The 25,112-nt window shown below is 42.0% G+C and overlaps 1 protein-coding gene across 1 annotated transcript in view; it reads right to left on the reverse strand.

Moving 5' to 3' along the window:
- Positions 1–25,112, reverse strand: part of LOC311108434 (synaptosomal-associated protein 25-A) — a 41,530-nt gene that overhangs the window by 6,604 nt on the left and 9,814 nt on the right. Inside the window, exons 2-6 of the mRNA XM_084151058.1 lie at positions 18,389–18,533; positions 13,068–13,109; positions 10,753–10,801; positions 7,145–7,262; positions 1,894–2,013 (exon numbers count right to left, since the gene is read on the reverse strand). Coding sequence (XP_084007184.1) covers positions 1,894–2,013; positions 7,145–7,262; positions 10,753–10,801; positions 13,068–13,109; positions 18,389–18,460 — 401 coding nt within the window. The 5' untranslated portion in view covers positions 18,461–18,533. The remainder of the gene's footprint in view (positions 1–1,893; positions 2,014–7,144; positions 7,263–10,752; positions 10,802–13,067; positions 13,110–18,388; positions 18,534–25,112) is intronic.

The raw sequence follows: 25,112 nt of genomic DNA on the forward strand, positions 1-25,112 counted from the left end.
GTTCCTGCTCCACGCACCAAGCCTACGGTGTGCGTCGACAGCCCAGCCCGGCCTGTTCCTGCTCCACGCACCAAGCCTACGGTGTGCGTCGCCAGCCCTGCCCGGCCTGTTCCTGCTCCACGCACCAAGCCTACTGTGTGCGTCGACAGCCCAGCCCGGCCTGTTCCTGCTCCACGCACCAAGCCTACGGTGTGCGTCGCCAGCCCTGTCCGGCCTGTCCCTGCTCCACGCACCAAGCCTACGGTGTGCGTCGCCAGCCCTGCCCGGCCTGTTCCTGCTCCACGCACCAAGCCTACGGTGTGCGTCGACAGCCCAGCCCGGCCTGTCCCTGCTCCACGCACCAAACCTACGGTGTGCGTCGCCAGCCCAGCCCGGCCTGTTCCTGCTCCACGCACCAAGCCTACGGTGTGCGTCGCCAGCCCTGCCCGGCCTGTCCCTGCTCCACGCACCAAGCCTGCGGTGTGCGTCGCCAGCCCTGTCCGGCCTGTCCCTGCTCCACGCACCAAGTCTACGGTGCGCGTCGCCAGCCCGGTCCGGCCTGTTCCTGCCACTCGCACCAAGTCTACGGTGCGCGTCGCCAGCCCGGCCCGGCCCGTTCCTGCCACTCGCACCAAGCCAGGGGTGCGAGTCGTCAGTCCGGCACAACCCGTGCCTGGGTCATCGGTGCCAATTCAGGTACCGCTCTACTGCTCCACTAAGGAGCTGAAGCCTACCGCTCCTGCTACGTCCAGTCCAGCTCCAGCCAGCGGGGCCAGACCGGACCAGGGGCGCTATGGGGGGTTTGTTGGAGGGTGGTGGGCAAGCCCGGAGCCGGAGCCGCCGCCGAGGAGGTATGCCCGCCCAGCCCTCCCCTGTTTTGCTTTAGTTGAGGCGCGGTCGCAGTCCGCGCCTTTAGGGGGGGGTACTGTCACACCCTGGCTCTGGGACTCTATATGTTGAGCCAGGGTGTGTTCATTCTATGTGTTCTGTTTCTTTGTTTGGGTGTTCTAGGTTGTCTGTTTCTATGTTTGCCTGTGTGACTCCCAATCAGAGGCAACGAGTGTCAGCTGTCGGCTGGTTGTCTCTGATTGGGAGCCATATTTAATCGGTATGTTTTCCCTTGGGTGTTGTGGGTTTTTGTTCCGTGTCGGTATTTGTTTACCGTGGACTTCACGAGTCGTGTTTTGTTTTGGTATACTTTAACTAATTAAAGTCATGTTTGTTTCACACGCTGCGCCTTGGTCTACTCACTCATACGACGATCGTGACAGCTTGCTTGGTGGTGCCCCTTGCTTAGTGGTATTGCAGACTCTGGGGCCTTTCAGAACAGGTGTATATATACTGAGATCATGTGACAGATCATGTGACACTTAGATTGCACACAGGTGGACTTTATTTAACTAATTATGTGACTTCTGAAGGTAATTGGTTTCACCAGATCTTATTTAGGGGCTTCAGAGCAAAGGGAGTGAATACATATGCACGCACCACTTTTCCGTTATTTATTTTTTAGAATTTTTTGAAACAAGTAATTTTTTTCATTGCACTTCACCAATTTGGACTATTTTCTTTATGTCTATTACATTACATGAAATACAAATCAAAATCCATTTAAATTACAGGTTGTAATGCAACAAAATAGGAAAAAACGCTTTTGCAAGGCACTGTAACTACTGCCCCCCACGCCTGTACTCCCTACTTGCAAACACACCTTTATATCTGCATTATGGACATTGTTCCTGACCGCCACCATTATCTCTTTACCACCCTCTCCCTATCTCCATACCTGCAGATATTCTGCCTCCCATCAAACTCTTCTTTCCCTACAGCTCCCCCAAACCGAAACAACTGGATATCCCTGCCCCCTACTTTAACCACCAACCCACCCGGTCCCTCCACGGCCCCCTCCCTCACCTGCGAATGAATCCTCCACTGATGGCCATCTGTTCGCGTTCATCCACCACACGGGCAGGCTGACTGGCTACCACCCCATCCTGGTTGTTCCCCCAAGCCTTGCTGCCTCCACTCTTCATCCTGGGGTGGACCAAGGAAGAGGAGGGTGAGGCTTAATTACTACTAGATATATTATCTATCAGGTGTAGCTGTATCATCATGCATTAATCCGCCACATAGAAATATGAGAAACAGGTCGAAGACTAGAGACTAACCAAGCAAAGCAGAGAGAGCAGGCATGGGTTTGATCATTCTCTAGTTTTAACATTGTTAGTGTGATGTGATGTTATATCTCGATTGTATATAACATACTGTACTCAGGTAAGTTTCGTATGCTGAGACACATACCTTTTCCCAGCTGAAAAATGTGACCTCTTAAGTAATAACATGCATTTTGTAAACAACAGTTGGGATTACTCATTTTGTGCCACCCCCCCCCCCCCCCCCCCCACAATGGTATCTCCCAGGTTGCATCTGAAATGGCACCCTATTCCCAAAACACATCAACTGCTTTTGGGAATAGGGTGGCATTTAAGATGCAGCCTCAGTGTGACTATATGTGACAGAGAACAGAGAGACAAGGGTTTGGCAGACAGACAACATAGAGTAACAGGACTGGACTGCCACATCGTTTGGGGAAGAACTGCAAAAGAAAACAAACCTGAGGGACATAACAGAACGTAACCCCCTACTGAAGAGTACGCTTCTTTTTTAATATCAAGTATCTTTCTCACGTTGTGAATCTATCTAGTAAACATAGGATATCAGGTAGCGTTAAAGGGATACTTCGGGATGTTGGCAATTAATCTACTTCCCCAGAGTCAGATGATCTCATGGATACCATTTGTATGTCTCTGCATCCAGTATGAAGGAAGTTAGAGGTAGTTTTGCGAGCCAATGCTAACAAGCATTAGCGCAATGACAGGATGTCTATGGTATCTACTAGCATGCTAGCAGTTATCATATACTTCCCGGGTGGCGCAGTGGTCTAAGGCACTGCATCGCAGTGCTAGCTGTGCCACTAGAGATCCTGGTTTGAATCCAGGTCGTAGCCAGCCGCGACCGGGAGACCCATGGGGCGGTGCACAATTGGCCCAGGGTAGGGGAGGGAATGGCCAGCAGGGATGTAGAGCATGGCGTTTGCAACGCCTGGGTTGTGGGTTTGATTCCCATGGGGGGCCAGTATGAAAAATAATGTATTCGCTCACTAACTGTAAGTCGCTCTGGATAAGAGTGTCTGCTAAATGATGTAAATTTAATGGTACTAACACTAGTTAGCAATTGCGCTAATGCTAGTTAGCAACTTCCTTCAAACTGCACGCAGAGGCATAAAAATGGTATCCACGAGTTGATATGACTCTGGGGAAGTAGATGAAGAGCTTCTTTGCTAAAATCCGGAAGTATCCCTTTAAGGTCGATCAGTGAACAGTGCATTATTAAAGCCATTTTAGTCAGATGAAATTTTTTTGTCTTCCTCTATTTCAGGGGGTAAATAATATTTATGCTATACCTGTAGCGCCTTGAGTGCGAGAAATGCCCTTTATAAATCAAATGTAATATTATTATTAGTAGCAGTACTTACAAATATTGCAGATTAACCAAGATGATTTTAAAACTAATTATATAGCTGTATCTATATTTGTTATGTACTCTGTCTGACAGAGATCTAAACATGACAGGGATCCTCTATGGTGGCTAAGGAGGCCCTGGGTGAGTCTATGCTTCAGGCTCCTTTTAATGAGTCTATAAGTACACTGCAGTAGTCAAGATATTAACCACCATCACAAACGGTCTGTCTGTGTGAAATGTATGTCATACACACTTTTGTATGCAATTATTAATTTTGATAACATGGAGCATGAGAGGACCCTGAGTTATCATGTCTGTCTTTACTTATCTTTCTTTCCTCTCCCTAAAACCATGTCTGGCTTTCCTCTAAGTAACCAAATGGCTTGGTTGGATTAAGCCTTTCAGTAACCTCGGAGCCCGGGGATGGTAGATATTTCTTGTTTTATCAAACGATAGAGAAGATGGCTGATTCTGAGCCCGCCCACTGAGCTCGTATTTATAGAAATGGACTGAGGCGATGATTACAGAGACCACTGTGGTAAACACACACAGTCAGGCACACTGGTTAACTCTGCTCTGCTCCTACATTCACTCGACTCAGTTATGTTATACAATTTGTTTTACAAGCAACAGTTAGGTTATCCAATTCTTTCGACATGACATTTGCAACTTTCTCTACCACTCTCTCGTTTTATAAGGTAAAAATGTGTTTTTTTGTGAGAAACTCCCAAGTCCCTGATCAGAATTAACCTGTTTTGGTAACACATACCGTATACCCTCCATCGACTTAGAACTCTATCTATTTGGATATGATGTAAATCAGACAACAAGAGAGACATCTAATCAGTGTTAACTCTTTTGAGCCACAGGCTGATAAAAAATGTAAGCTCAATTTCATATGATTGGATGTGGAATGAGAAAAAAGAGACCTACAGCACAGGCTAAATCCAGTGTCTTGTCTCCAGTATTGATCTAGAGATCTAGAATGTAGCCCTTGGTTTCAGTCATCAGGCGATCTTGCCTACAGTATATATGATCTGGCTGACCTAGATCTGAGCTGCTTCCCTGGGGCTGCATGGGAAGAAGGCAGCACACAGTTACCACAGTGCACTGTGGGAGTGGTGGTAGGCTACTGCATAGGCAACACAGCGTGGTATCCACTCGTTTTTAGAATAATCATTTTGTTTTAGCAGCCTATTTTAACCTGTTTGTGTCTCTCTCTTCCTATACAGTACAAGCACTTTGAGGTTTTTCTGTATGAAGTGCATAAATATGAACGTTATTTTATGTTTATTATAATTACCATCATTACTGATTATCCCTTATTCTCAATTTTCCAGTTGCTTCAATAATAGTGGCAAATTAATCTGAGGACCCAATTATATGACCAATAACAGGAGTTCATCATGAACATCAGCATCATTTTTTCATCATGTGTACCATTACTATGAGTTGCATTTTCAGCATGCATGGCATTCAAGGGACATGCTCTCCAGTCATTCCAGTCAGTAGTCATTCGTGGGTTGGGTGTGCAGCGTTCACAGTGGCAGGGAGAGAGACAGAGGTCTGTCTGCGTGACGTGCAACTACTGATCTATTCTACAGATCTCAGGTTATTTGGGTGTCTGACCATGTTGTATTTACATGCAGATGAGGAAAAGTGACAAGCAGTCCTGGAATCTTATAGTGGCTTAGATAGTAACTATAGTGGCTTTGATAGTCTGGCAAGAGTAGGAAGGAGAATGGTGCTGTTCTATATACTCGGACTGTTATGTAAGCGTGCTGACGATACGTTCGCTTGGATGAGAAGGGCACTTGGAGAAGGGTACTTCAAGAAGGGAACTTAGAATATGGTGCTTGGAGAAGGGTGCTTGGAGAAGCCCCTGCTGATGAGTTTTGGCCTGGTCTAAGTGGAGGAGAGTTTGGTTTGCGGATGGATAGGAGTCAAGACTTTTGGTGGGTTGGTGTGTTCTGGGGCCATAGAAAGCATGTCCTGGCATTAAAAGTTAGGGACGGCAAGTGTTTGGACATTTGTGGGCAGTATTCAGCTTGGCTATTATGCTGTTGAAGGGAACTCAGATATACTCTACATGCTGTATAAGCTAACAGCGCATTGTTAAGGGGTTGAAACCTCCATACACTGTTCTCCCACCCTGGTTGAGTGTTGGCTGTGACAGATGGGCCTGTGGGGAGCTCCCGAGCCAAGTCTGCGGATTCCGCAAAATATTCTGGGATATGTCTGGAGGCCTGTCCGGAGAATTACCAGAGCGAGACCCATGAAGACCTGAGGCTCCTGTCAGTCACCACTGTCTGTGTGCGTGCGTGTGTGTGTATGTGTGTACAGAACGTGTGCGTGACAGCATGTCTTGTGTGTATGTGCGCACATACAGTGGGGAAAAAAAGTATTTAGTCAGCCACCAATTGTGCAAGTTCTCCCACTTAAAATGATGAGAGAGGCCTGTCATTTTCATCATAGGTACACGGATCAGTCGTCCTGGTCCCTTTGCAGAAAAACAGCCCCAAAGCATGAAGTTTCCACCCCCATGCTTCACAGTAGGTATGGTGTTCTTTGGATGCAACTCAGCATTCTTTGTCCTCCAAACACGATGAGTTGAGTTTTTACCAAAAAGTTCTATTTTGGTTTCATCTGACCATATGACATTCTCCCAAACTTCAGACGGGCCTGGACATGTACTGGCTTAAGCAGGGGGACACGTCTGGCAATGCAGGATTTGAGTCCCTGGCGGAGTAGTGTGTTACTGATGGTAGGCTTTGTTACTTTGGTCCCAGCTCTCTGCAGGTCATTCACTAGGTCCCCCCGTGTGGTTCTGGGATTTTTGCTCACCGTTCTTGTGATCATTTTGACCCCACGGGGTGAGATCTTGCGTGGAGCCCCAGATCGAGGGAGATTATCAGTGGTCTTGTATGTCTTCCATTTCCTAATAATTGCTCCCACAGTTGATTTCTTCAAACCAAGCTGCTTACCTATTGCAGATTCAGTCTTCCCAGCCTGGTGCAGGTCTACAATTTTGTTTCTGGTGTCCTTTGACAGCTCTTTGGTCTTGACCATAGTGGAGTTTGGAGTGTGACTGTTTGAGGTTGTGGACAGGTGTCTTTTATACTGATAACAAGTTCAAACAGGTGCCATTAATACAGGTAACGAGTGGAGGACAGAGGAGCCTCTTAAAGAAGTTGTTACAGGTCTGTGAGAGCCAGAAATCTTGCTTGTTTGTAGGTGACCAAATACTTATTTTCCACCATAATTTGCAAAAAAATTCATTAAAAATCCTACAATGTGATTTTCTGGATTTTATTTTCTCAATTTGTCTGTCATAGTTGACGTGTACCTATGATGAAAATGACAGGTCTCTCTCATCTTTTTAAGTGGGAGAACTTGCACAATTGGTGGCTGACTAAATACTTTTTTCCCCCACTGTATGTGTGAGTGTGTGTGTGAACATGTCTTATGCCATCATGCCCCTCTTGGTTCTGGCTGAGCCATTGAGCGTGGAGGTCAGAGGATTGATGGGAGGAGTCAGCATGGTTAGAGCTGGAGCAGACTAGCGCACTACTGGCCACTATGACGTCACTTCTACCTTGGTTTTAATGGCAGGCAGGCAGGCAGGCAGGCAAGCAGCACCTACTTGTTACATGGACAGGAGCAAAGACCACAGAATTTTCCTAGATCGTTCAAATTCTTTTCTGCATCCTTCATGTCCTTATTGATTTGGTCCATTCCTTCTTCGATGCGCTCCAGTTGCTCTGATTAAACACAAGTAATTTATCCCCCACAGAACGAAGCACGTGAGAAGAAAAGGAAAGGAAAGAAAGAAAGGAAGGAAGGAAGGAAGGAAGGAGGAGAGAAGACAAAGAAGAGAAGACAACAGATTCAGACACTCACTGTGACGAAAAGGGAAAAAACTGGACGCCACCACATAGTGAAGAACCTTTGGGCTCGTTGGGTCAGTACCTACTTGTTACAGGGACATATGAAAAGGCCACAGCATTTCCCTAAATCTTTTAAAGTTTTTTCGGCCTCCTTCATGTCTTGGTTGATATGGTTCATGCCATCTTCAACACGATCGAGTTGTTCTGGTCAGGACAAAGGGATGACAGCAGTGGAATGAACTTTATTGACTATTTGACAGAAATATATGAGTCATGAGCAGCACTGAGCTGTGTACAGTATGATATCATCTATATGAGTTTCATTGAGTGCATGTATCAGTACACTGGTAGAATATGTGATGGATCTTTACGCCAGAGAGTACTGGGTACTGAATAAAGTTAAGACTGAGACAGTCAGTTTCAATATATTCTTTTGAATTTCATTTGACAGAAGCCTTTTAGTGTTAAAAAGTATGCAACAAATATATTAGTGGTTTATTAATCATTGGCTAAGGGGAAACAATTACAATTCTAAAGATATCATCAAAGGTTTGCCATGGCTGTAGCATCATGGAAACCTGGGGCAAATCTGAAATCCTACCGATCCTATACTACAGTACCATTCCCCTAGGAGATGAGCCGTTCATGGGCAGTGTGGTCATTGGGGCAAGGCATGGACATGGTGAAGGGAGCTGGATGGGCCTTATTGGTGTGGTGTGGGGCAGGGTTGGGGTCAATTCAGTTATCAATACAGTAAATTCAGCAGAAAGTGTATCATGAATTAAAATGGACAATGTTTTGTGTGAGGATTTTTCAACTTATAAATTGCATTTCAATTAATTCCCCGCAATGAATTAATTGAAAACTAAATTCACCTTAACCCTGGTGTGGGAGGGGATTAATGCTACTGGGTGGGTAGGTGGGTGGACGGACGTATGAATTATGTGCAGTATGTGTTATAGTAAATTGAGGTTGGAAAGTAGAGTAGAGTAGGTCCGGAATGCAGTAAAGGCTAAGCCCATTGATAATGTCCACCTTTGTAAAATCCCTGGCATGCTTTTATACACACATACTGTAGAAACAATTCAGTCATGTGACCTTTACTTGAACAGTGGAGAATAAGAAGAACGTCAGATTAAAATAAGGTAATGTTGAACGGGTGTTTTTTTCACTCTATCAAAATAATCAATTTCTTTGCTAGTGGAACATTCATTCACAAACCCTATATTTTTCTTCCCACTTTTAATTTAATTTAATTCTGTGATTAATTCATGCCTTGTGCATCAGTCCAGGCTTCTCCACTACGGCACCGTCATTAAGCGGAAGTCAGAGAGCAGCTAAACAGGTTTACACCTCAGCGTCCAGCCAGCCGTCTAAATTGGCTTTGTGGAGGCAACGCTGGACATATGGACTGCGGAGGGGGAGGGATGAGTGGATAGAGAGATGATAGCGGGATGAGCAGATGACAGTGAGAGTGTAATTAAGGTCCTCAGACAGGGGTATTTCCCCAAGAGGCACTGATCACTGCAGTCTCACCAGCCAATCAGAAGGCTGGATTGAGGCTAATGCCTTCCGGCAAGACAATTATGTCCTCTAATCAATCCCTCCAAGCAAAACAAACCAGTGTTAATGCCAATTAGCTTCACCTGAACCAGGGTTTAGGCCCTGTTATTATAAATAACATTTGTTATTGGTCAATATCAGGTGTAAATCATGTCTATATTCTTTGTGTGCGTTATAGAGTACATAACAAGACTATAAGGAATGTGGATAACACAGTGGTCCTTTAGTGCAGTACAGTATGTGGTAGCCCTTTCCTGCAGTCAATGACCAAAAGCGCCCTCTTTGGCCTCATGAGTGGAATGGTATTAATATTTTTCATAATTTAATCATTAATAAAGATGTCTTTTTTTTGGGGGGGGGGGGTCAAAATCTGGTGTTTCTATGTCAAACAGTTTTGTCATATTTCAGTCTTCTGTGATGTATATTAAGTGTAATATTGGGATGCAAACTCAAAATGTAATACATTTCAACTCTATATCTGACATGGTACAGGTGTCGTCTTCTTTTAAGCCCATAACCATGTATGAAAATGTATGCACTCACTAACTGTAAGTCGCTCTGGATAAGAGCGTCTGCTAAATGACTAAAATTTAAAAAATTTAAATATACTGTTGTTTCAAAGTAGATTTGTTTAAGACTACCAAGAATCACTCTGTGTGACCCTGATTTAGCCCACTGCAGTAAAAGGTTAAACAAGTTTACTTGTACTAAATGTGTCCGTGCATCTACTACTGTGTTTGTAAACTGCATTTAACCAGGGATGATACAAAAGTGTGTTAAATTGTTAGTGTGTAAATCCATGGGAGAAGGAGGGGGAATTTTGTCATTACCAGCTAAATCGATCGTTTGTTTACTTCCCCCACTTTGAGCTATAACCTGTTTCATCACTACATCTTTGATATGCTGACCTGCTTGCTTTTGGGTTGGTAGCCTTTTAGGGACAAGCCTCCACGACTGGGAGAGGTGACCCAAATGATGGATAAGTGGGCTTCTCTAATTCAACTTTTGGCACAGAAATGTAAACAAGACTTAAACATAGGGTGGTTGTTGGGGTGTTTGGCCTGAGAATGGCCCAATGATCTTTGCATTTGAATGTTCAATGTGTCCTTGTTGTCTTTGGGGTACGAAAGTACCGAAAGAAAAACTGTTAGCAAAACCAAAGAAAAGATGTTAGCAAAATCAAAGAATATAAGTTACGGAAAGCAAAGTATTTAAGTTAGCGAAAGCAAAGAATTGAAGTTAGAGAAACCAAAGTAAGGAAGTTAGCGAGCCAAATAAAAGCTGTTTAGCTCACCAAGAAAAATCAGTTGTCAAACAAAACTAAAAGTTAGAAAACAAAGAAAAATAATAATTGTTAGCTTGTTTTTCAGCTTTCAAACGAATTGTTGACCTTGACCAGAGGAAATCATAATAAAGCACGCATTAAGGAAGAAATAAAAATGTATGAAAATCATTGTTTCGAGGGGGAGATGGAGAAAAAAAGTTTTGTTAGGAATTGGCACTTAATGGATACGAGCAATTGCACAGCAAACAATTCAACCATCAAGAATATCTCTGTTCGTTTACATGGGTATCTAAAATATAACTATATGAGTGTTTTTGTACCTTCATCCATATATCTGTCTATTTCAATGTACAAAGCACTTGAAAATAACTCAAGTTGAAATATAAAGTCGAATCTGTCATTCTAGCTAACTACTTCAAAGCATGCACTATTAAGTTATTCATAGCAAAACATCAGATGCAAGGCGGGGCACGAAGTCCCATTGGTTTTCCCTTCTAGAAGACATCCAACACTTACCTCCTTGCTCGTCCAACATAACCAAAGTCCTGATACCAGCATCTTTACTCTACTCCCCAACAACCGTGGAGAAGAGAGGTGAAGAAGGAAGGGATGAATGGAAGGAAATAAAGAGAGAGAGAGGGGTGTGATCAGTAAGAGAGTATATAGAAGCCATATAGATTGGAGATTAGAGGGCAAGGCAACATGATAGAAAAACAGGATGACGTCATCAGAAAGAAACACTTCAAGCTTTAGACAAAGTTAGACCGAGGTCTTGCGATTTGCTTGACAAAAAAAATCTCACAATAGGAGTAACATTGTCCGAATCGCAACAGTCTGAGAATATTAGCATATTTGTATAGTTTCTGATGTGATTTTAGGATGGATTTGCTTGACCCCTCGGTGTTACGGTTTGGTGATTAATGTTATAGGTGTTTATGTTTAATGTTGTAGATGTAGAGGGAACATGTTACCGTGCTGTGATAGAAAGTGGCGTATATTCATTAGAGTCAGAGGTTAAAGGTCAGGGTAAATTATCCCTTTGGTATGACACATTGCAAATAGCTCCCAGTGGGATACATAAAGTTTAGCTGACATACAAATACATTTTTTTTTTTTTATCTTAAAGGAAAAGCTTTACATCAGACTGAAATCTGATAATAATGCCTATTTCGGAGGTTTAAGCCTAATAGTTTAAGCCTTTTTTTTCGTACAGTAGCCTATGTACTGCTGCTATTCGATATGGATGCAAGATCATTTCCAGATCTTTGTTGGCTTTTACCAATCCCAGCAGTGAATTAACGTACACTTGGAGACCTTGGGGTTCTGAAACGACATGAATAGCCAGCCAACACTAACCCTGTTACTAATCGATTGGGTTTAGATACAGATACAGTATCAACCTCTGGCCAGTGTGCAAGGTGGCAAAGGCTAACAAAACAAAACCATCCTGATATCCTAGAGACTTTATTTTCTTTCTGCTGTTTTTCAATTCTTGCCTGACTAAGAAACATGGCACCTGGTGTGGAGATAGGCAGCATAAATAAGCCTCCTCTCTCCCTTGCAGTTTACAAGGAAGAGAGCATCAACGTTTGGGGGCGAGCAATTAGCAGCGCATAAATATTTTTTTACATTTTTATCTAGAGCCCCAGGTAGCCTAGGGGATTCGAACAAGCAACCTTTTGGTTACTGGCCCAACAATCTTAACCCCTAGGCTACCTGTCACCCTATAATTTCTTCTGTAAATTAGCATTCCGGTTCCCAGAGAAATCCCAAAGTAGTTCAAATGACTCTCAGGGGTCTCCTTGGAATAATCAAATACGATCCCCATACTGCACTGCACTGAACCCCTCAGCTCTGCTCTACACTACCACCTTATGCAAACCATATAGATGGAGATAGATACACCTTGATTCCATCATTATGTATTTGGAAATGCCGTTGCTTGTTTATTTGTATGAAAAATAAAATGTTCTCACTTATTTCTTATGATGATAGAGTAAGAGAGACAATAACTATAATCAAATAGAATCTGTGCTCTGGCCCAGTGGGGTGATACACTCTTATTGCTGAACAATTATGACACATAATCATCTGATTAATCATAGCAGTCTGACTAATGTTTCCCTCTCTTCCTCTCTCTCACATGCTCTATAGCTCCCTCTCTCCACTATCCTTCTTTTTCTCCTCTTTCGTCTTCCCTTTCGTCAGACAGCCCCTCCCTCTATCTTCACCCACACTCGTCTGTTTGTCACGTCCGAGGTGCTGGTATCTTTCTCTCCATCTCTTCCTCTCTCTACACTTCTCTCCCTCTCTCCCTCTCTTCCTCCAGTGTCAGGGAGGCGCTGTGCTGTTCGGTGAGATATCTGAACTGATGATCAATATGACCTTGAGATATGCAACACTGGACTGTCATCAGAGACATCATGGCCCTTCCCCAACAGCTGTCAACGCTCTCTCTCTCTCTCTCTGTCTCTCTCTCTCTCTCTCCTCTGATTTCTCTCATATGATCTCTCTCTTCTGATCGCTCTCTCTCTCTCCAGTCTTCCTACCAAGATAACATTTCAACTCTCAACAGTGTTCATTGAACACCTTATTAGTGGGCCTCATACGTACACTGTGAAAGTTCTACATTTAACACTCTCCGAGTTAAATGTGCACCAGTGAATATGCTGTGCCAGGCAGATGTGTACATGTGAGAACACACAGTGTCTTACCCATGTCAATACCATGCACTGTTCTGAGGCAGATACAGCACACTGAGAGCTGTGACACAGCTTGCATTGTATTCTGGCTTGGCGTTGTGAACACTATAAGTATGAATGGTGTCTTACCTCTTCCACCAGCTGTAGCATACGACGAGTGCTCTCGAGCGACTGTGGACAGAAAGGAGAAGAAACGTTCGATTTGGAAAGCATCAGAAGACATGACAGATATGAGTGGAGATAGAGATGTAGGTTCACAAAGCTCCATTTGGTCTAGACATCACTCCCTATGTTTGGGAAATGGAATTGCCTGGAATTGGGACGTAGACACTGGAATCGATTACCAATACAATCAACATGATACTACAATCAACATGATATTCATTTGCAAAGCGAATAAATTATCTGTAATTTCATACATATTTCATTAATTTGAAAATTATAATATAATGTGTATCAGTAGGTTGAATTAACCATCATGGCAAACATAGAACTCTGATGTAGCTACCCGCAAAAGGGAGTCAGTCAGTTATAAGATATGGTTTCTTTAGAGGCACAGAAACCATCACAACTATACTGTGGAAAAAATACATTTCAAGATTTGGAAGTATTAATGAACTTGTACTGTAAATGTATTTTAATTCAAATAAGATTTTAAAAAATAATGCTTCTAATTATTTGTATAATTCAAAGCGATAAAACCCTGTCTTTAAATAACTGCATAAACTCTGCTTTGATGGCTTAGGATCAATTTCCCAGCCCCCTTCTCAACCTCTCCAATTGATGACCAGCTGGCCAGCTAGTGAGCAAGCAAACGATAGCGACATGTTCCAATTTTCTCTCTAAATAGAGTGCATTAAGCGTGTGTCTGTGAGGCTCTGGCTGTCCTGAGGCTGTGGGGTGGCTGCAGCCTGGATCGGCTCTGTGAGGCAGCTCACTGTACTGCTGAGCCCCTGGGAGAGGGGAGAGGAGAGGGGAGAGTGGGGAGACACAGCCCGGGCACACAGCCTGAGCCTCAACTCTGTAACGTTTACAGTAGCCTCTCCTCTCCTCCTACCAAAATACAAACTTTTCAAATACTCGAGGTAGTCGAATATACACTACCGTTCAAAAGTCTAAGGTCACTTTGAAATGTCCTTGTTTTCCAAGAAAACATACATGAAATGAGTTTGAATTGGAAATATAGGAAAATGCATAGGAAATGTAGTCATTGACAAGGTTAGAAATAATGATTTTTAATCTAAATAATCATTGTGTCCTTCAAACTTTGCTTTCATCAAAGAATCCTCCATTTGCAGCAATTACAGCCTTGCAGACCTTTGGCATTCTAGTTCTCAATTTGTTGAGGTAATCTGAAGAGATTTCACCCCATGCTTCCTGAAACACCTCCCACAAGTTGGATTGACTTGATGGGCACTTCTTACGTACCATAGGCTCAAGCTGCTCCCACAACAGCTCAATAGGGTTGAGATCCGGTGACTGTGCTGGCCACTCCATTATAGACAGAATACCAGCTGACTGCTTCTTCCCTAAATAGTTATTGCATAGTTTGGAGCTGTACTTTGGGTCATTGTCCTGTTGTAGGAGGAAATTGGCTCCAATCAAGCACTGTCCACAGGGTATGGCATGGCGTTGCAAAATGGAGTGATAGCCTTCCTTCTTCAAGATCCCTTTTACCCTGTATAAATCTCCCACCTTACCACCACCAAAGCACCCACAGACCATCACATGGCCTCCACCATGCTTGACAGATGGCATCAAGCACTCCTCCAGCATCTTTTAATTTGGTCTGCGTCTCACAAATGTTCTTCTTTGTGATCCGAACACCTCAAACTTCTATTTGTCTGTCCATAACACTTTTTTCCAATCTTCCTCTGTCCAGTGTCTGTGTTCTTTTGCCCATCTTAATCTTTTATTTTTATTGGCCAGTCTGAGATATGGCTTTTTCTTTGCAACTCTGCCTAGAAGGTCAGCATCCCGGAGTTGCCTCTTCACTGTTGACGTTGAAACTGGTGTTTTGCGGGTAATATTAAATGAAGCTGCCAGTTGAGGACCTGTGAGGCGTCTGTTTCTCAAATTAGACACTTTAATGTATTTGTCCTCTTGCTCAGTTGTGCACCGGGGCCTCCCACTCCTCTTTCTATTCTGGTTAGAGCCAGTTTGCGCTGTTCTGTGAAGGGAGTAGTACACAACGTTGTACGAGATCTTCAGTTTTTTGGCAATTTCTCGCATGGAATAGCCTTCATTTCTCAGAACAAGAATAGACTGACAAGTTTCAGAAGAAAGTTCTTTGTTTCTGGCCATTTTGATTATGTAATCGAACCCACAATTGCTGATTAAACTAAATAATGGCGCCGGAGAAGATGGCTGCCAATTTACAGCCTTCTAACCAATTCTACTATTATGTGTGTTTTTTGGCGTTATTTGTAATTTATTCTGTACATAATGTTTCTGCCACCGTCTGTTATGACCAAAAAGAGCTTCTGGATATCAGGACAGCGATTAGTCACCTCGTATTGGACAAAGATTCTTTCTTCAACTCAAGGAAACTATTTTCTTTAATATTCAAATACAGGTCTCACAAAACCAAATAATATTTGAAAGTATTTTGAATACCTCTCAGAAAACCAAATATTTGAAGGTATTTGAATATATGCAAGTTATAAAACAATATATACAGTGTCAGTCAAAAGTTTGGACACACCTACTCATTCAAGGGTTTTTCTTAATTTTTACTATTTTCTACATTGTAGAATAATAGTGAAGACATTAAAACTATGAAATAACACATATGGAATCATGAAGTAACCAAAAAAGTGTTAAACAAATCAAAACATATTTTATATTTGAGATTCTTCAAACAGCCACCCTTTGCCTTGATGACAGCTTTGCACACTCTTGGCATTCTCTCAACCAGCTTCATGAGATAGTCACCTGGAATGCATTTCAATTAACAGGTGTGACTTCTTAAAAGGTAATTTGTGGAATTTCTTTCCTTCTTAATGCATTTGAGCCAATCAGTATATCAAATCCAATCAAATCAAATCAAATTTTATTCGTCACATACACGTGTTTAGCAGATGTTATAGCGGGTGTATTACTAACAAGTAATATCTAACAATTTCACAACATATACCTAATACACACAAAACTAGTAAGGAATGGAATTTAAGAAAATATACATATATGGACAAGCAATGACAGAGCGGCATGGACTAAAATACAGTATAATATTATAGAATAGAATGCAGTATATACATGAGATGAGTAGTGCAAGATATGCAAACATTATTAAAGTGACTGTTAATATTATTGAAGTGACAGAAGATAGCCCTATTTGGTGAAAGACAAAGTCCATATTATGGCAAGAACAGCTCAAATAAGCAAAGAGAAATGACAGTCCATCATTACTTTAAGACATAAAGGTCAGTCAATACGGAACATTTCAAGAACTTTGAAAGTTTCTTCAAGTGCAGTCGCAAAAACCATCGAGCGCTACGATGAAACTGGCTCTCATGAGGACCGCCACAGGAATGGAAGACCCAGAGTTACCTCTGCTGCAGAGGATAAGTTCATTAGAGTTATCAGCCTCAGAAATTGCAGCCCAAATAAATGCTTTACAGAGTTCAAGTCACAGACACATCTCAACATCAACTGTTCAGAGGGGACTGTGTGAATCAGGCCTTCATGGTCGAATTGCTGCAAAGAAACCACTATTAAAGGACACCAATAAGAAGAAGAGACTTGCTTGGGCCAAGAAACACGAGCAATGGACATTAGACCGGTGGAAATGTGTCCTTTGGTCTGGAGTCCAAATTGGAGACTTTTGGTTCCAACTTTGTGAGACGCGGTGTGGGTGAACGGATGATCATGTGTAGTTCCCACTGTAAAGCATGGAGGAGGAGGTGTTACGGTGTGGGGGTGCTTTGCTGGTGACACTGTCTGTGATTTATTTAGAATTCAAGGCACACTTAACCAGCATGGCTACCACAGCATTCTGCAGCAATACGCCATCCCATCTGGTTTGGGACTATCATTTGTTTTTCAACAGGACAATGACCCAACACACCTCCAGGCTGTGTAAGGGCTATTTTACCAAGAAGGAGAGTGATGGAGTGCTGCATCAGATGACCTGGCCTCCACAATCTCCCGATCTCAACCCTATTGAGATGGTTTGGGATGAGTCGGACCGCAGAGTGAAGGAAAAGCAGCCAACAAGTGCTCATCATATGTGGGAACTCCTTCAAGACTGTTGGAAAAGCATTCCAGGTGAAGCTGGTTGAGAGAATGCCAAGAGTGTGCAAAGCTGTCATCAAGGCAAAGGGTGGCTATTTGAAGAATCTCAAATATAAAACATATTTTGATTTGTTTAATACTTGTTTGGTTACTACTTGATTCCATATGTATTAGTTCATAGTTTTGATGTCTTCACTATTATGTAGAAAATAGTACAAAAGAAAGAAAAACCCTGGAATGAGTAGGTGTGTCCAAACTTTTGACTGGTACTGTATATAATTTATGCCAAATATGTGATGAAGAACCAAAAACTACAACAGTTAGTTGAATTAGTCTAAATGTATGATCATAAGCAGATGGTTTGGAGGTATCTTAGATATGAATCTTAATATAGCCTATAGCCTATAATGTAATACATGAGGGACATGGAATCATCTCAATGTTAGAGTAGACCACTTTTGCAGCTTCAAAATAACTAACAAATCATATTTAAAACTATAATTATCCCAGGTCTGGCACACACACAAACTAACTAACACTCATCCACACACACACACAAACTAACATTTATCCACACACACACGTGCAAGCACACACACACACACACACACACACACACAAACAAACACTTATCCACACACACACAAACTAACACTTATCCACACATACACACACCCGCATGCAAGCACACACACACGCACACTTCACGATTACTTAAGACCGGATGCAGTTGGACCCTCCCTCCACCTGACACACAGACTCTGTTATCGCACAGTCAGAGCCGGGAGCTGTGAGCCCGAGGCTGGGGCCAACAGCATGTTACTGTACCCTCCCTGTGCGTCTGCCCTGCTAGTCCTCTACAGGAGCTGGCTGCTGCTGCCAGGAGGAAGTCATCTAGTGGGCTATCCTATGGCAATGTGTGATACTGTCAAATGTATTCGGAAAAAAACATGCTCAGACATTTTAGGTGGAAGAAGGATTTGACTGGATCTGTTTTTGTTGATTTTATGTCAAGAGGAGAGTGAGGAATTCATATATCATAAATTTGATAGCTAAAACACACAGATGCTTTTATTTTAAGCTCTTTTCAGATGATTTTTAAGTGTAGTTGCATATGCCTCAATTTTGATGATTTTCTGTGTAGGCTTGAGTGTCTCTCAGGTGTCTAAAAATCTGTGGTAAACAGTAGCATGGGTTGGGGCTGTGCTGCTCACCTCATCTCCGAGCTGGTCGGCGCGTTGCTGCATATCCGACAGCTCATTGCGCATGTCCAAGTCTTCAGCCATGGCTACTGGCTGTGCGGGGTGGAGCTGGTTTCCAACGGGGAAGAGTAGGTTCTAATGGGAGGCCGGGGATAGGCTAGAGGAGGAAGGGAGATACAAAACAACAGCCATTAGCATGCTAAGCTAAATAATATCCTTTAGCACAATAAGCTTAGCAACAGTCTTTAGCACTGTAAGCTAAACAATAGTCTTTAGTCTGCTAAGCTAACTGACGTAATTTAGCCTGCTATGCTAAGCAACCGCCTTTAGCATGCTAAGGTAAGCTAAACAAGTATGTTCCCTGAGCGAAGGCTACATTTCAGTGTCCATACTAGAATACCACAAAATACATGAGTGTACAAAACATAAGGAACACCTTTGTAATATTGAGTTGCACCCCCTTTTGCCCTCAGAACAGCCTCAATTTTTTGGGGCATGGACTCTACAAGGTGTCGAAAGAGTTCCACAGGGATGCTGGCCCATGTTGAATCCAATACTTCCCACAGTTGTGTCAAGTTGTCTGGCTGTCCTTTGGGTGGTGGACCATTCTTGATACACATGGGAAGTTGTTGAGCGTAAAAAACCCAGCTGCGTTGCAGTTCTTGACACACTCAAACCAGTGCACCTGGCACCTACTACCATACCCCGTTCAAAGGCACTTACTTTTGTCTTGCCCATTCACCCTCTGAATGGCACACATACACAATCCATTTCTCAATTATTTCAAGGCTTAAAAATCCTTCTTTAACCTGTCTCCTCCCCTTCATCTACACTGATTGAAGTGGATTTAATACTGTAAGGTATCATAGCTTGAAGTGGATTTAATAAGGGATCATAGCTTTCACCTGGATTCACCTGGTCAGTCTATGTCATGGAAAAGTTTGTACATTCAGTGAATATTGCTTCAGTGCACTGCTAGTGCGAATATTTCAGTCTTTTTGGGAAGGGTGCAACATCATGGATCTTTATGAGATGTGTTTTTGCCCAATGTCACAGTAATTTACTGTGAATCTACCCAGTTTTTGCCCCCAAAACAAATATGTTTTGTTTGATCTCATAAGCGTTGTCTCTATTTTCTTGGATCTCAAGTGAACAAATGGCAGTCTCTTTCCAGCTGCACTTAGAACCCAGTATAATAGAGGATTAGTGACTGCAACTGCGTTTGTTCCACTCAATGAAAGGGAAGCGGAGCCATTGATCTTTGCAGAAGCATGGCAGTCTTAGAGAGTCGTGTCGATTGAATAGTGTGGATTAGCTAGCTAGCACACCAGACATAAACAGCCTGCTGTAAGCCTGTCCTATGTTCTCCTGTAGACAAGCATCATGAGAGGTTCAATCACACACTAGACAGGGGTTTGATCCTTCCTCAGCAGCACCCACCCACATTAACTAAGGGAATGATCACATTAATTGATTAACTTGCTGTAGCTCAGTTGGTAGAGCATGGCTCTTGCAATGCCAGGATAGTGGGTTTGATTCCCGGGATCACCCATATGTTAAAAATGTATGCGTGCAAGTCATTTTGGAAAATAGTCAGCTAAATGGCATATAATATATAATACAAAATACGTGCAATCATAATGGTATGCCAGCAGCATATCTCACTGCTAGCTTGCCTCTGTGGGATGAAGGGTGGTCCCTGAATGGGAAACCAGATGCTGCCGAAAGTGGTGTTGGAGGGCCAGTAGGGGGCACTCTTCCCTCTGGTCTAAGGAGAGCCCAATACCCCAGGGCAGTGAAGGGGACATTGCCCTGCGTAGGGTGCAGTCTTTCGGATGGGATGTTAAACGGGCGTACTGACTCTCTGTGGTCATTGTAAATCCCACGGCACTTATCGTAAGAGTAGGGGTGATAAATCTGGTCCTATTCCATCATGGCCACCTACTCATCCCCCTCATTCCTAATTGGCATATATCACTCCTCACCTCTCCACCTGATACAGATATAGGATCTTAATTTGAGCTAGTTTGAAACAGCAGGAAAATAATCCTACAGCAAATGTACGTTTTTCGTAAGGGAAAATCAAGTCTGAAATTCCAAAGTGAAAATTACAAACCTCAGAAACCTTTTTAAACCTCAAACACACTACAAGTTTAAAATGTCCTGCATTGCAGGAAAGTCCTCCCTCAACAGGCTGATCAAATTAAGATCCTACATCTGTAGCTGATGTGTGGTGAGCGTTTAGGCACAAAATGGTCGGCGTGCATCACCCAGGTGGGTGCCGCACATTGGTGGTCGATGAGGTGAGTTTCCCCCTACTTTGTAAAGTGCTTTGTGTATCTCAGTTGGTAGATAAGCGCTATATACTGTAAATCCAACCAATTATGCCACAACATATTGGTAGTTAATTTGAGACAGTTTGCTACAGCAGGAAAATAATCCTGAAGCAATAGGAAATTTGGATTATAATAGGGGTTGATCCATTTTTGGTAAGGGAAAATCAAGTCTGAAATTTCAAAGTGGAATTTACAAACTTCAGAAGCCTTTTTAAAGGTCTAATGCAGCCATTTTGATCTCAATATCAAATCATTTCTGGGTAACAATTAAATACATTACTGTGATTGTTTTCAATTAAAATTGTCAAAAATAAACAAAAATAGATTCTTAGCAAAAAGCAATTTCTCAAGCAAAGATTTAGCTAGGACTCTCTGGGAGTGGGGAGGGGAAAACTGAAAACTAGCTGGTATTGGCAAAGAGGCTTGGAACTCTCTTGGTCTATTAGCTAATTTACCCCCTGGTGATGTCACCAGGAAAGCCAAACTCCATCTGACCAAAACAGGCTGAAACTTCCGAACAGTCTTTTTTTAAACAGCTCTTACACTAAAAGGGCATTTTCATAATTTTCACAATTTCACAGTATTATTCCAACCTCATAAGGTGGATATATATATATATAACACAGAACATACATGTTTTTGACAGCACTGGGCTTTTAAACCTCAAATGTACAAGTTTTACATTTCCTGAATTGCAGGAAAGTTCTTCTGCAACAGGGTGATCAAATTAAGATCCTACATCTGTACCCTTCACAGGTTCCGTTGATTACTATAATATATCATCTCTGCAAGGGTAACCTAACAACAATAAAATATTCACCAAAGTGAGAGTCAATGTTAAAGATGTGTATTAGTGTACAATATTGTGTGTCAGAGAGTGTATCATTGTTCGTGACTAAGGAGTGAGGAGGGCATCTATAGATGTAGGATCTTAATTTGAGATAGTTTGCTACAGCAGGAAAATAATTATACAGCAACAGGAAATGTGAATTATTATGTGGATTACAATTAATGGACATTTTTGTAGGAGTTGATACATTTTTTGTCAGGGCAAATCAAGTCTTTCATTTCAAAGTGGAAATGACAAACTTTAGAAGCCTTTTAAAAACTCAAATACACTACAAGTTTGCATTTCCTACTGTGCAGGAAAATCCTCAGCAACAAAAGAGTGATCAATTTAAGCAGAGGCTCAATCAAGCTAGTCATCTTGACCACTTTCTTATGTTATTCTTCCTGGCACCTAAAGTAAAAAAAGTGTTGAAAGTGGACAGAATGCGGTCGGACCATCATATAATTGGCATACACATTACTCTTACGGAATTTCCAAGTGGGCGAGGATATTGCCAACTGGATGACAATTTGACTTTTTCCTACTTAACTTAGGTATAGCAGATCCCCTTATTGTATAGGACACTTTCAAATGTGTCTTTAGAGTCCATGCAATTCAATACTGATCTTTCAAACAAAAACAATTTAGGTCAAAATAATTCATATTAACAAAGGAAATAGAGGAACTAACAGTACAGTGAGGAGGCAATGAAAAACTGTACCATAGAGGCACATAATAAGTTAGAGGAAAAACAGAAAGAACTGGAGGAAGTTATTCAAGAAAGATCAAGTGTAATATATTATAAAAATAAAGCGAACTGGATTGCATATGGTGAAAAATGCACCAAATTATTTTTTTACCTTCAACATAGAAATACTACCAAAAATGATTTACTGAAACTTGTTACAAATGATGGTGTCATCCATGATTTACCAAACAATATTTTGAAAGAGGAAGCAAAGTACTTTATTAAGCATATGTTTTAATTTCAGTCTTCTACTAACTGAAGTTCATTGTAAGGATTTTTTTCAATTAATAGTGTAAAATGAACACCTGTACAGAAAGACTCATGCGAAGGACAAATTACAGAGGAGGAACTTACTGATGCAATTAAAGCCTTTAAACCCGGGAAAACTCCAGGGCTGGATGACATGCCAGTTGAGGTATATCCAACCATTTTCAATGGACTCAAAAGTCCGTTATTAGCATGTTTTAACCACTCCTATGAAAATGATAGACTTTCAGACACTCAGCAAGAAGGTCTGATTTCAGTATTACTGAAACAGGACCCCGGTGGTAAGTATAAAGATCCAGTCCACCTAAAAAAAACTGGAGGCCATTTACACCTCAGAATTATAGCAAAATGCATAACGCAAAGAATTAAAAAGGTATTGTCGAATATTATTCATCCTAATCAAACAGTTTTTTTCACATGGACGATAGACACATTGGAGATAATATAAGACAAGTACTGGAAACAATAGAACACTATGAAAAATCTGGAAAACCAGGCCTGGTATTCATAGCTGATTTTGAAAAGGCCTTTGATAAAGTATAACTAGAATTTATATATAAATGCCTGGACTATTTTAATTTTGGAGAATCTCTTATATAATGGGTTAAAGTTATGTATTATAACCCTAGGTGGAAAACAGTAAATAATGGCAACTTCTCAGAAAGTATTAAACTGACAAGAGGAGTAAAACAGGGTTGTCCACTATCATCATATCTATTTATTATGGCCATCGAAATGTTAGCTATTAAAATCAGATCCCACAAAAATATAAAGGGGCTAGAAATCCAGGGCTTAAAAATAAAGGTGTCATTGTATGCTGACAATTCATGTTTTCTTTTAAAACCTCAATTTGGATCCCTGCACAGCCTCAAAGAGGATCTACAGTGCATTTGGTAAGTATTCAGACTCCTTCCTTTTTCTACATCTTGTTACGTTACAGTCTTACTCTAAAATGTATTAAATCAAAAAAGCCCCCCTCTTGATAGCAGGCCTATCCGTGGTCTAGCGGATGCAACAATAGTAGTTTCATCTTGCTGTGATGTTCTCAGATAGATTTTTAGCTCTCAACAGGAAAAATACAAAATAATTTCATAGAATTTAAACAAGACCACTTTCTCTTGGTCACAGATTGACGAAATCACTTTGCACTTAAAGTTGAAGTTGTAATGAGTCTGCACACATTTGAATGGTGTCTCTGTACTGCTCAGTGGACGTTGAGAATAAAAATCTGTCGTCAGTTATATTAAATAATGCCAATATTGTACTGTCAGTAAGTATGATCATATTTATTTTACAGTTATAAGAAAGGTGAAAACTTACAGTAAGTTGTTTATAATTTGATTGTTACTATATTCAGAAAGCATTTCAGTCATTTCAAGCCCTAATGCCTAACTTCTGTTGAATAGTGAAAAAATCATATATGATTTTTCATATTTTCATAATATTTGTACTATGTACTTGAGTTTGTATCCTCAAAAGTGAGAACACCTAAGCAATTTATAACAATTTTTTACCGGAAAGGTGAGTTCCAGACCTTTCTAAAACTATGTAACATTACCAGTTATTGTTTATGGCCATCTCATGGAAAGGAATTACATTTGGGTATGTCTATTTAGGCTGAAATCTAAATTTTGTCCTATCATTCATAGATGGATGTCTAATCTTAGTGGGAATCAACTGGGAAAATGTAGATAATACAAGCTAAACATGTTTCTACAAAATCTAAATCTGTACTACAAATCAACACAATCAAAGTGTGAGGGTGAATGGTCCACATCCATCTCCACTGACAGATAAACAGGTTGGTTTATGTTACTCTCAGATCCAGCAGAGATAGAATGTGTTTCTGTCACGTTAACCAGGTCAGACACATTTACTGAGTGGCTTAGCTGATTTACTGTGATTTTGGATAAAAGCGTCTGCTAAATGGCATATTATTATTATTATTATTATTCTCCACTCTGACAGCTGCCAGACATCCGCCTCATCCTCTACCTCCTTCCCCTCTTCAAACCTCATCATCTACCTCCCTCCCCTCTCCAAACCTCATCCTCTACCTCCCTCCCCTCTCCAAACCTCATCCTCCTTCTCCCTCCCCTCTCCAAACCTCATCCTCTACCTCCCACCCCTCTCCAAACCTCATCCTCTACCTCCCTCCCCTCTCCAAACCTCATCCTCTACCTCCCTCCCCTCTCCAAACCTCATCCTCTACTTCCCACCCCTCTCCAAACCTCATCCTCTACCTCCCACCCCTCTCCAAACCTCATCCTATACCTCCCACCCCTCTCCAAACCTCATCCTCTACCTCCCCCCCATCCAAACCTCATCCTCTACCTCCCACCCCTCTCCAAACCTCATCCTCTACCTCCCTCCCCTCACCAAACCTCATCCTCTACCTCCCACCCCTCTCCAAACCTCATCCTCTACCTCCCTCCCCTCTCCAAACCTCATCCTCTACCTCCCACCCCTCTCCAAACCTCATCCTCTACCTCCCTCCCCTCTCCAAACCTCATCCTCTACCTCCCACCCCTCTCCAAACCTCATCCTCTACCTCCC

This window comes from Coregonus lavaretus, assembly GCF_964263955.1.
Source record: "Coregonus lavaretus genome assembly, chromosome: 33".
In the NCBI taxonomy this organism is placed as follows: domain Eukaryota; kingdom Metazoa; phylum Chordata; class Actinopteri; order Salmoniformes; family Salmonidae; genus Coregonus; species Coregonus lavaretus.